A 12,241-nucleotide genomic window follows, 5' to 3' on the forward strand; every position below is an offset into this window, starting at 1 on the left:
CTGGAGCAGACAGACAAAGGGCTGAGAAAAAAAAAGAACAAACATCATTATCTAAAATTTTTGACTGAGGGAATGAGAATGAAATAGTGAGAATTACAAGGAAGCAAACAGAAAACCAAGGTAATTATTAACTCCAGAGAAAACAAAAAGCTACACAGAAAGGAAATGTAATCATAGAACTATATGGTTCTGTAGTAAATACATACATGGTCACAATAATAAGAGCTCTGAATATGCTTTTTATTTTAGCTTTTCCTCAAATTTCATTTTGTGAATGTACCTTTAACTAAAAACTATGTTATAAACTATTGGGAGGATGGGAGGAAAGGGAAGTATTTGTAGAGGAAGAGTGTATAAAGGAGCTAAGTCTTCTTCCGTTTTAGAAAATCGAGAGATAATATCAAAATTTTTAATATTAAAAATGACAATGTACATAAGCTATTTTAGAAATGTGGAGAGAAACAGCAGAAGAAGCCGATAAAAACATTAAGGATTAGGGGCCGGCCCAATGGCGCAGCAGTGCGTGCGCTCCACTTCTGAGGCCCGGGGTTCGCAGGTTCAGATCCCGGGCACACACCGACACACCACTTGTCAAGCCATGCTGTGGCGGCATCCCATATAAAGCAGAGGAAGATGAGCACGGATGTTAGCCCAGGGCCAATCTTCCTCAGCAAAAAAGAGGAGGCTTGGCATCAGATGTTAGCTCAGGGCTGATCTTCCTCACAAAAAAAAAAAAAATTAAGGATTATTGCCTCTAAGGAATGGGAGTCGGAATTGGAGAAGAGCAGACCCATACACTCATGTCTGTCTATAACTCTTATAGTACTATGAACTTATTTTTAATTTGATTGGGTCTTTTTTCATTCATTATATTCAATCTAGAAAGTCATATATTATTTTGATTTAAACAACAACATCAGGTAAAGAAGGTGAGCTTCACCCAAGGGCACAGCCAACTGTTAAAGGCCAGCCAGTGAATGGGTCTCAGAAGTGCCAAACACAATAGGGAGAAGGGGACAAGGCCAAGAGTGGGATTTACAGGACGGAGGAGTCAGAGCCCGAGGGGAAAAGATGTCTCCAACATTGGCTTGTCTAAACTGAGAAATAGTAGCAGGGAGAAATTTAAGTTACCTCTTTAAGACATAATGTGAAAACACTTGGAATTGGAAAGATGGACTGACTCCCTAGTCCAGAAGGAAGGAATGAATAAATGAATTAGCATCTCTGTCATCTCAGAAATAAAACTAATGGTCTTAGAATGTAAGATTACAAAATCTTAGAGCATTTAGGTATTTCTTCATTTTCTTCCAGGGGAGTGATTTTTCAGTACAGCCCTGCATTCACAATGTTGAACCCTATCCATGTGAATAAATAGGGCTTGGGACAATAATTGGGCAAAGGGTATGCTGACTAGCCATGGTCTAGTTTAACGATTCTTAACTTTCTGTGATGCTGACCCTATTAAGAATCAGCTGAGGGGTGTTAGCCCCTCTATCCAGAAATAAACACATGTGCACTGACACAAAAAATTTTGAACATAATTATAGGAGTTAACGCACCCTAAGTCAAGAAACCCTCATCCACTTAAAGAGGTCATGGAAACTTCAATGAATTTGGAAGGAGCTTCCTACTAAAGAACTAAGTGACCCACTCCGCTGTGTTTGATTTCATTTCTCTAGAAACATAGATATTTTCACATATGTGCTACATTTGGTCTGCTACAAGATAAATTGTCCAGGCCTCTTGAGAACCATCACTGTGTCAGAGTGCTTTACACTGAGGTGCGTGATGTTTTATGTCCTTGCAGGCATAGGAATGCAGCTCCTGTGGGCTCCCAGAGCTCATGGCCATGGATATTTATATACTTGTTTAAGTATTTTTAGGTAATGAGGATCCCACCACACATGGGACTACTGCATGGTCCAGGATCGAGCTGATAGCCACGCTCCCTGGGGCACTCAGTAAAGAGCATCTGAGGAAATGATGGTTTACACACTTTGGAAGAAAACAGGGAAAACAGGTAGCTGCAGATGAAGAGGACAGTCCTAGCCAGACTTTGTTAAGTGTGTGAAAGAGTAAAAAGAAACTGGTATCTTAAAAGTGTGTATGTGGGCAGGCAGGGTGCAGAGAAAGGAAGAAAATGCTTCAGCCTGCGTTGCCTACCAGGCTCACTTGTAGGGCCTGAGACACTTAATCTTTGGGTCATGGGTTTGCCCCCATGTTGGGCACATTGTTATTAAAACGGTCAGACTGATGTAGTGGAAAAAGAAAGTCACTGAACCAGGAGTCAGGGGATGCAACTAATCTTGCCTTGGCCACCACACAGCACATTCTAAAACCAAATACCAGCACTCTAGAATTGGAACCACTCACATGGCAGAGGCCAAACACCTCCATTAAGATACCCTTGAATGAGAGCCACTGCACTTGTGGGCCACCCAATAAAACCACCAGAGAAGGCCAGGCAGGCACTTGACAAGCACTTGTCTCAGCCATGCTAGGAGCCCCACTTATACTTGCGAGCCTCTCCAGTGGGGTCTACACGTAACTTTAGATTTCTGATGACCCCCAGAGGTGTTCAGAACCCACAATGCAAAAACCAATTACTATCCCCTGACAGCATCTCCCACAGTATAAGTGAAACTGATCTTCTGGCTTTGTGTACCTGATGAGGTCTAGGCCCAGGACTCTGTCACCACCCAACATTGTATTGATTGCAATATACTGGTTACATTTGGAAAAGCCGCCTCACCTCCCTGGGCCTCGGTTTCCCCCACTGTACAGGGAGTGGGCTGGATTTGATGTCCTCTGGTTCAGTAATAACTAAAATAATATGCATAACGATAAAAGCTTACTTTTGTTGGCTGCTTCCTATGTGCCAAGAACACAGTCAGGGGATGCAAGAGTGGACAGAAACAGATGTGGTTCCTGCTGTCACAGAGTTTACAGTCTGGAAGGAGGGGCCCAAGTTAATTAGAAAATCCCACACGTGTGTATGACTACAACCTGAGAAGTGTGCACAATGGAAAGGAGGAGAGTGCCATGAGATAGTCTGGAGTGTCAGGAAAGATGGTCCTGAGAAGGTGGTATCTGAGTTAAGACCTGAAGGGTGAGTAGGAGGCCTAGGTGCATTAGGCATGCAGGAGCATCCTATACACTGGTCTGGAGCATAAGAAACAAAAGTAAGAGAAATAATAGCTACATCCACTGACTATTTACTAAGTGCCTAGCTTTGTGTTGAATATTATTTATATACAATTCTTAAGTTCTTGCAACAATCTTGTCAGTTAAGAATTATTATCCCCATTTTACAGCCAATAAACCCAGGCACAGAGTTTCAGAAATGTGCCCATAGCCAGGCAGAGCCGGGTCTATGAAACCCCAAGCCTGCATATTTAACCAATAGGCCATACTGTCTCCAGTGGTGGCCTTGGGCCCTGTTAAAATGTGATGTATCAGATTGGAACAGGTTTCCACCAGGTTCACTGGAAAGAGGACAAATGTATTTTTAAAAATATTATTATATTACTGATAGGAATGGTGGAGACACTGTCATAAGACACGTGTTCTAATAACTAGACCACTACAGTACATGCAACTCCCACAGCCCCCAAGATAACCCAGCCCTAAGCAATCCTATTTTCTATCACACCACATATATGTACCCACCCAGCCAATGACCAGAGATGAGTGAAACAGGAGTCAATATTTGACCCAGAGATGCTAATCTACAGGATGCCAATAGCCTTAGAGATGACCCCTAAGTCATCTCCTTTTGCCTAGCTCCCCCTAGGCAAACATATATAAGTTCAACCATAATTATATTCTCCAAAATATGAACTGGGAAATAAGAATTCAAAGTCTTGAGGTATAGAGAGACTTGAATTATGCTAGGAGTGCAGAGATTATTAAAATTAGAAAAATCTAGTAAAGAAGGTGGTGAAAAGGTACAAACTTCCAGTTATAAGATATATAAGTTCTAGGAATCTAATTACAGCATGGTGACTATAGTTAATATTGTATTGTATATTTGAAAGTTACTAAGAGAGTAGATCTTAAAAGTTCTCATCACAAAAAAAAAATTTGTGACTATGTGAGGTGATGGATGTTAACTAAACTTACTGTGGTAATCATTTCGCAATATATACATATATCAAATCATTATGTTGTACACTTTAAACTTATACAGTGTTATGTGTTGATTATATCTCGATAAACTGGATAAAAGAAAAATCTAGTAATGCAACTCACTACATTATAACAGAATAAAGAAAAAAAAATCCAATTATCTCAATAGATGTAGAAAAGGCACTTGATAAAATTCAAACACCCCAACCTACACAGGTGATAAAATTGCATAGAAATTAATAGGCACACACACACACACACACACACACGTACAAATAAAATTAAGGAAACCTGAGTAAGATCAGTGCATTGCATCAGGGTCAATATCTGTATTGTGATCTTACACATAATTTTCCAAAACGTTATCATTGGGGTAAACTGGCCAATGTATACAAGCGATCTCTCTGTTTTGCATCTTAGAACTGCATGTAATTCTGCAATTATTTCAACTAAAAAAGTCAATCTTAACGAGAGGGCAAGAGGTGGAGATAGAAGAAGAGAGGAAGGGAGAAAGGGAGAGAAGGAGGGAGGGAGGGAGGGAGGGAGAGAGGGAGAAAGGGAAAGGAGATCAATTGTACGTAAACAAAATTGCATTAATGCATCAAAATTTGGTAAGTTAAAAATATAGAATAATAATTTTATTTTAAAAATCATAGCCACTCCATCCTTCCAATGTTTCAGTATAGCCTTACCAAAATTTTAAAGTTTCAAATTTTTGCATTTTCAGATCACAACCTTTCCACCGATGCTGCCAACATGCTAATATGATGAATGTGATACTAACATACATGACATAGAGTCAGGGATATCACACAATTTATAACACCGCCAGCCATAAAAACCTGTGTCCACAGCTTTTCCTTAACCTACATTATATAAACCTTGCTGCTTGTTGTGGTATTTTTGTTTCAGTTATCCTAATAAAAGGAGTAATTATGTCAAAACAAAACAAAACCTCACCAACAAGGAATAAAAAAGAACTTCCATAATCTAATAGATTCTCCCAAAAACCCCAGAGTAAACATCATGCTTAAATGGTGATATAAACAGATATAAAACCTGTCATATGTTCTTCATTTTAAAGCTAAGAACAAGGCAAGGATGCCCACCATCACTGCTTACATTCAACACTGTATTGGGGTCCTAGCCCATGCCATTAAAAATTTTAACTTAATTAATTACACTTAATTTAATTTAATATGCTTAATTTAGTTAAGTATACTTTTAATTAAGCATGCTTCGGAGAAGAATTGGAAAAAAACAAAGTTGTGACTATTCACAGGTCATGTGATTGTTTAGAAAACGTGGTAAATTTTAGAACTAAAAGAGAATCCACGAAAGTTGCTGGATTTGAGATTGACAGCAGGGGCTGAAGAGCCCATGACAGGTGTCACGAACTGAAGTCCTAAGTAAGCAGACGAGACAACCCATTGGTACCAATAAGAAAAGCAGAAAGAACTAGAAAAGAGTTGAGCCCTGGAACGAAGACCACCAAGTCTTGCTCATCTTGTTAAGCATCTCCTGCTGCATTAGACCAACGGCTGGCCTCTGTGAGGCCCAGCCACACCAGGCTCCCAGTTCTTTGGCTCCCATATCTCGCTATTCCACAGTACTCACCACAACCACCTGTCTAAACTAACCTGATAAACATCTCCAACTTGCATGCAAAAGAACTCAACGAAAACACACATAAATATGAAAAACGAACATGTCTTCAGAACTGGAATAAGTTAGTACAATGAGCTTAATTTCTACTTAAAATTATAATTTTCATTTATTTATAAAATGAGTTTTAATGATCCCACCATCAGAGAGAAGCAGTATTGTAATCTACGACTACAAATATTCTCTAAAGCACTAGTATTTGCCTTGGAATGTATTATGGATCTTTGTAGGAGGTCTACTTTCCAAATGAGATTTTGCTTAGACTACCATTAAAATAAGATTTAATATTCTGAACACAAAATAACTGATGACCAAGAAGACTTACCTAGTAGTGTGTTGGAATACCAACCTTTGCCCAATGAGTGTCAACATGGTGGACAGCCTACACTGAAATACTTGAACTTCAACCACCTCAGGAAGGAGGCCAGACAAAACCACACCATTTTTGAGTTTTTAAACTGGAAAATTGTAAATTAATATGAACCTAGTAAATGGCTCATTGTCACTGACAGCTCAATGTCTCATCTGCTTACTTACAAGCGTTGGTTATAATGATTACAGTGTGTAATATGTAAAAAAATCTGTAAAATAAAAAAATATGTAAAAAACATATGTAAAAAACTTGGATGTTTTCAATATTGGCCCAGGCCACCTTTGGCAGCACTACTGAAGGAAGCTCCATGCCCTTTGTATTCTTTCATACTCCTGAGGCAAAATATTTGGATGATGACAATCCTATCATAGGTTTCCTTAAACTTGGGCTCTGTTGCAGAAACCCTCCCTCTTTGATAATTCAGAACACCCTGACCAATATAGTAGCCATGATGTACGCACAGCTACTGAGCACTTGAATTGAATTAAGATATTCTGTAAGGGTAAGATACACCCCGGATTTCAAAGACATTGTACAATAAAAAGAATATACAATCTCATTTGTAATTCTTACATTAATTAAATGTTGAAATAATATTTTTGATATTTGAGTTAAATAAAATGTATTATTAAAATTACTTTCACCTGGTTAACTTTTTTTAATGTGGCTACGAGAAAATTTTAAATTATCTATATGTCTCACATTATATATCTACTAGATAGTGCTGATTTAGAAAGTCAAAAGATATTTTAAATGATGTGTGTATAATATATATAACATTTAAAACATTAATAAATATGCTTATAAGAGACTTTGTATGTCATTTGATAGAAAACGCCTGTAAAGACAGGTGTAATCTTATAACAATAAGACAAAAGAGGCACCACTTATTGAGTTCCAGCTTTTGACTGGATAGTGCTAAATGCTTCAAATAGATTATCTGCAGTGCTCCCAATAGGGAGGAGTAACATGGATCAGGGAGACTGAGTGATTTGCTCCAGATTGCACAGCTAGGAAGTGCTGGGTCCAGGCTCTGAATGCAGTCAGTCTGACGCCAATGCCTGTACCTTGTAGTACTTGAAGCAAAGAAATTGGTAGAGGCCCTATTGGGAAGTATCCATCTCTTATGAAGTTGGTCATTGTCCACCTTCGGCAGGGACTTTCTAAGCCACATGTCTGTCATTAAGAAGGTGCTCCTTTTCTGCTTTGGACACTGTGAAGCAAACAGTTTTGAAAACCAGCACACCTACCCAACCAACCTGAGTGGCCCACTGCTCATCCTGCTCTGAGAAAGGATTTGCAGGTGTGACACAGAGGTTTGAGGCGTCACACAGCAAGGTGTGCCAGAGGCAGCAAAACAGTGGCACCAGGTGAGGTGTGGTCAGCTGTCTTCGTGACACCTCTTAGATGAGTTCCTCTGCTTGATCTTTAGCCTGGCCTAAGCTTCTGACTCTAGTCCACTCTTGGAAGATGCATCAGTAACAACAGCACTAATGGATGGGAAACTCTGGAACACCTGAGGAGGAAACAGCTCACAGCAGAAGGGGCAATGACATTGCCACAGGAGAGAAGCAGATTCACCATAAAACTAAGACAGATTGCCAAAAGAAAGATCCTTCTAAAACCCCAAATATCTCCTGTCACAAAGCTTTGAAAACATCAGTCAGGCAAAACATGGGCACTCCTTCATCCATCTTCTCCAACATGCTCCTAGCCAATAGGTGATGGAAGTCTACAGACATCTGCTTAGCATTAGAACACAGCTACCCACAAAAAGCAATTTTCCTTCCTGCAGCAGTTGGAAAAGTGGAAGTGAAGGGTGGGAGTGATGGGGACGTGGGGGGAGGGGGGGTGGAAACTGGCCAGGAAAAAAAAACAGAAAGCTCAGTGACATTCGGACCTGGACCTAGGAATGTTTGAACGGTTCAGAATGGGACACTTTGTCACCTCTGATTTAATTAGAAGACAGTTTTCAGGATGCTGAAGGTCTACGCTGGTAATCAAGCACTTACGTAATCCTCTTCATTGAGCCCTTGTTTCTCAACAGAACTTTTCACTTCCATGGAAAACTTCTCAAACTCGGGTTTCACTGTCCTCAGTAGAGTGATTGTTTGGAGGGATGAGTATGCTTGCTTAGCTTCAAAGTCATGTTTGTCTCCTCTCTTCCAAGAGCCATCTCCTATGGGAGAAATAAAAATATTTATAATTCCAAGCCAGTCACCATAAAGGAGCCATTCTTCCTTTTCAACTGCGATGTGTCTCTACATGTTACTTTTGGCAGCCAGGGCAAGAGGTATTGTCATAGTTTTGCACTTGGGTGTGATGTGACAATGTCAAGATCCTCAAAGAAGAAGAAGGCCTTTTGGACACATGTTCCTTTGAAAAGTGAGAGAGAAAGAAAAGCACTGTGGAGTAAATTGCCTTATAATAACCATGTCACTGTATTTTCACCCCCCAAGAACTGCAGCACTGCAGGAGTAAGAAGTAAGTTTCTATTCCTTTCCATTCAAACTTATTTTTTAATACCTACCATCAACTGTAGAGGTCAACCAAGTTGTTAGTGTGGTACAATACACCTGGTGTGATGTGGATGTGGAACGGCAGGAATGCCTCTGTATGACAACGCATGTGCACAAGTATGACAAAGTTGGCACCATTAAAAGAGAAAAGTTTGAGATTATTAATATTTCTTGAAATATTTCTGGAATCTCTTCAGTGTGAAAGTAGCTTAGGTGAACGTGAGGATTTGTATTTCTCTAGTGCTGGCAACATTATAAAAATTATTTATTGGACACTGTTCATCAGTGCATCAATAGTAAAAAAATGAAAATTGCTAACATTTATTGAGCATAGATATAATAATAAAAGCTCTATTTATTGAGCACTTTATATGTTTAAACTCATTTAATCCTCACGAGACCCCATGATGCAGGTCCAATTATCCTCTCTATTTTACAGATGAGGAAACCAAGGCATTGAGAAGCTAGGTACCCCACTGCTTCACAGCTCTCTCTTTCACAAAAGCAAAGGCAAATTACATGGATAATAATCATTACTCGTCTCTTTATTATTTCATTTTGAGAAAATATGTGGCCTGTCGGGCCCCGAAAGGAAAGGTAGACCTCTAACTTTTGACAATAAGCTGTTGTTTCTATGAATTATCATTATGATTCCTGGAGATCTCTGAAAATACATCAAGGAACTCATCCTGCTGGAGTCGAACACCAAAGTCATTTGTTTGCCCCAAGCCCCTAGTCCGCAGCAGACACCTCGAGGCCAGAGGCTGAGCAGTGAGGATGTCTCTGGAGGGTCAGCCAGGGCTCCGTGACACTTGTTCTACTCTTACAGAAAAAGTTCAATAAAGAGTTGGTGGCTTTTGAATTTCTAGAACAGCTTAAACCAGACAAACACTGATTAACCGTGTACTACATGCAAGGTTCTGTGATAGCCACAGCGGGCATTGTAAATGTCTTGAACAGTCTCCACCACCTTCAAGAGAGGGATTTAGAGACGGACATGTAAACAACTGAAGTTATTACAGGTAACAAACAGTTAGCTCACTACGGGGGAGTGGGATTGGGTGGTACAAAGAAACAATGTAGAGTATAGAAGAAGAGGCTATGAACTCCAAGAAGGGAAGGTTTCATATAGGAGGAGGCGTCAGCCTGGTCCTAAACATGTGAATAGGATTTTAATAGAAGGAGAGGAGGTGGAAAGGCATGCTTGGCAGAGCCTACAGCATGGGCAAAGGTGCAAATGTGTATGACATCCAGTAGGCAGCTGGGAACCTCGGTCTGGAGCATGAGAAAAGGCAGAGAAAAGAATTTGTTTGTGGAGACATCTGTATAATCATAATCCTTATAATAGCAACCATTTATTAATTGCTTGCTATGTGCCAGGGAGCTGTTAAAAGATAAATAAGACAGAGCTGAGGACAGAATTCATTAAGGGCTAGATCCATTCTCAATGAGCACAAGATTAAATTTCAGGCCACCAAATAAAACTTAACAAAGTCCTCCTCCTCCCATAGAAAACCTCCCAAACACCAACACCAAGGAGGCCACAGCACAAGCACACTGCCATCAGCCAGGGTACACCCAGCTGGGTGCTCAAGACACGAACAATGTGGCCTTTGTGAAGCCACCGAATCCATTTGTCAGGAAGACCCCTAATTCTAAGATTTCCAGAACATCTTCATCCCACGGAGAAACCCATTTCTTATAGGCCTGCAATCAATATTTATTGATTCATTTTTAATTGACTTGAGGTATCAAGACTCAAGGCAGGAGCGATGTTTCTTAAGAAGAGGTCAGAGTTTCTCAGCCCTGGGAAAGAGTTCTCTCCAGGGACATAAGAAAGGAAATACTTAACCCTATAGGGTTTTATACTGTGTGATTAGAAAATATACATAGAACTGGAAACAGCAACTACCTCAGTTACTAAATCGGGAAAAACATTTTTTTATTTTGAGAGAGGTGAAATCCAGTACAATAAATCTGCCTACCACAATCTGAAAGGCAATAACTTTGGAGTTTTGTTTTCTAGAAAAAAAGAATGGAAGCAATAGAGCTTCATAAATTTAAGCCAGACCAAACAGGTATCTAATCACAACCATAAGCAATACTTTGACTTCCTGTTTTTGTGTGTGTTTCTTGTTGTAACGTGTCAGTAACATCTTCCATACGAGACTGTTGTACGCTAGGAAAGCAGAGGTCGGCTTGGCATGGCGCCGCATCAGTGGGGACAAATTTAATTCAGTAGACAACTGGGTGCCTCTGGAGATTTATGAGCAGAACAGAAGAATGACATGATCAGAATCATGCCTTGGGAAATAGCAGTGGATTAGAGTGGGGAGACATGGAGCGTTCACAGCCACAGTAATCCAGGCAAGAGGTTATGAGAGGTTACATGTGGGAAGTCATACCCAAAAAATTAAACATGGTTGTCTGGGTGGTTAGAATCACAGCAATTTTCTTTTCTTTTCTTTTTTTGTGTTTTTCTCAATCTAGCAAATTTTCATTAATAAATATTTATTGCTTTTATAATCATAAAAAGAGGGAGAGCCCTTGAGAATGAAAGCAGAGGACTGAAAAAGAGGAATCTCAAGACTCTACAAGAGTTAGGGAGTGAGAGACAACAGAGAGAGAGGCACGTCACCGATGACGCCAAAGAGGAAAGGAAAACCGGTTGTCATTAGAGGAAAGAGCAGCGCCAGTGGAGGAGGAGGGGTAAGTGGACGTGAGAATAATAATGATTTCAGTTAGAGCCATGGTCAATCCAAGGTGACTGACTACAGAACGTTAAAGTGCCAACACCAGACTGGGGTTGGAAATAGTGGTCTGAAGCCAGAAAGGAGTGAGGGCTGGAGAGAGTGTTGGATGTCATTTCCTTATGGCTTCTAGTTGGAACCCAGGGACTGACTGCACTGGGAAGAGAGTGCAGAAAGAGAAGGGAGAAGGTTGAGCACAGACACTTTGAGGATGCTGTTCTTAGTGGGCAGGACGAGTAGGAGGAGACAGAGAGGAGCTAAGAGAGAACCAGAAGAATGCTGTGCCACCAAAGCTAAGAGCACAGGGTTTCCAGAAAGAAGTGGATGAAAACAATATTGAATGCTCGAGAGCTGTGCTGTCTAATACAGTAGCCACTAGCCAGGAGTGACTATTTAAACTTAAATTAATGAAAATTAAATGAAATTTAAAATTCAATTCCTCAGTCGCACTTGCCACTTTTCAAGTGTTCAATAGCCACATGTGGCTATCGGCTACCGTATTGGGCAACACAGAATAGAACACAGCCATCATCACAGAAAGTTCCACTGGACAGCACTGCTTTAGAGCACGGAGGCATGGTCCAAGGTGAAGCTAAGGGCTTTGGTAATGAGGAGGTCATTGGTGACCTTGAAAATAGCCCTTTCAGAGGAGTGGTGGGTACTGATATCATATTCTTACAACGCTCCTGAACAAGAGATTAAGAAGAGGAGAAGTCTGCTAGTGAAAAGTAAAGCAGAGAAGCTGATTCCTTGCAGTTGTTCCAGGAATAAGGGAAAGTGAATTTGCTTTGCTTTGCTTTGCTTTG

At 40.3% G+C, this 12,241-nt stretch overlaps 1 protein-coding gene across 3 annotated transcripts in view; it reads right to left on the reverse strand.

Moving 5' to 3' along the window:
• Window positions 1-12,241, reverse strand: part of NPR3 (natriuretic peptide receptor 3) — a 68,689-nt gene that overhangs the window by 35,027 nt on the left and 21,421 nt on the right. For all 3 annotated transcript variants that reach the window (XM_058564279.1, XM_058564278.1, XM_058564276.1), the window contains exon 3: window positions 8,179-8,345. In XM_058564279.1, the coding sequence (XP_058420262.1) occupies window positions 8,179-8,345 (167 nt within the window). The remainder of the gene's footprint in view (window positions 1-8,178; window positions 8,346-12,241) is intronic.

This window comes from Diceros bicornis, chromosome 20 (assembly GCF_020826845.1).
Source record: "Diceros bicornis minor isolate mBicDic1 chromosome 20, mDicBic1.mat.cur, whole genome shotgun sequence".
Classification (NCBI taxonomy): domain Eukaryota; kingdom Metazoa; phylum Chordata; class Mammalia; order Perissodactyla; family Rhinocerotidae; genus Diceros; species Diceros bicornis.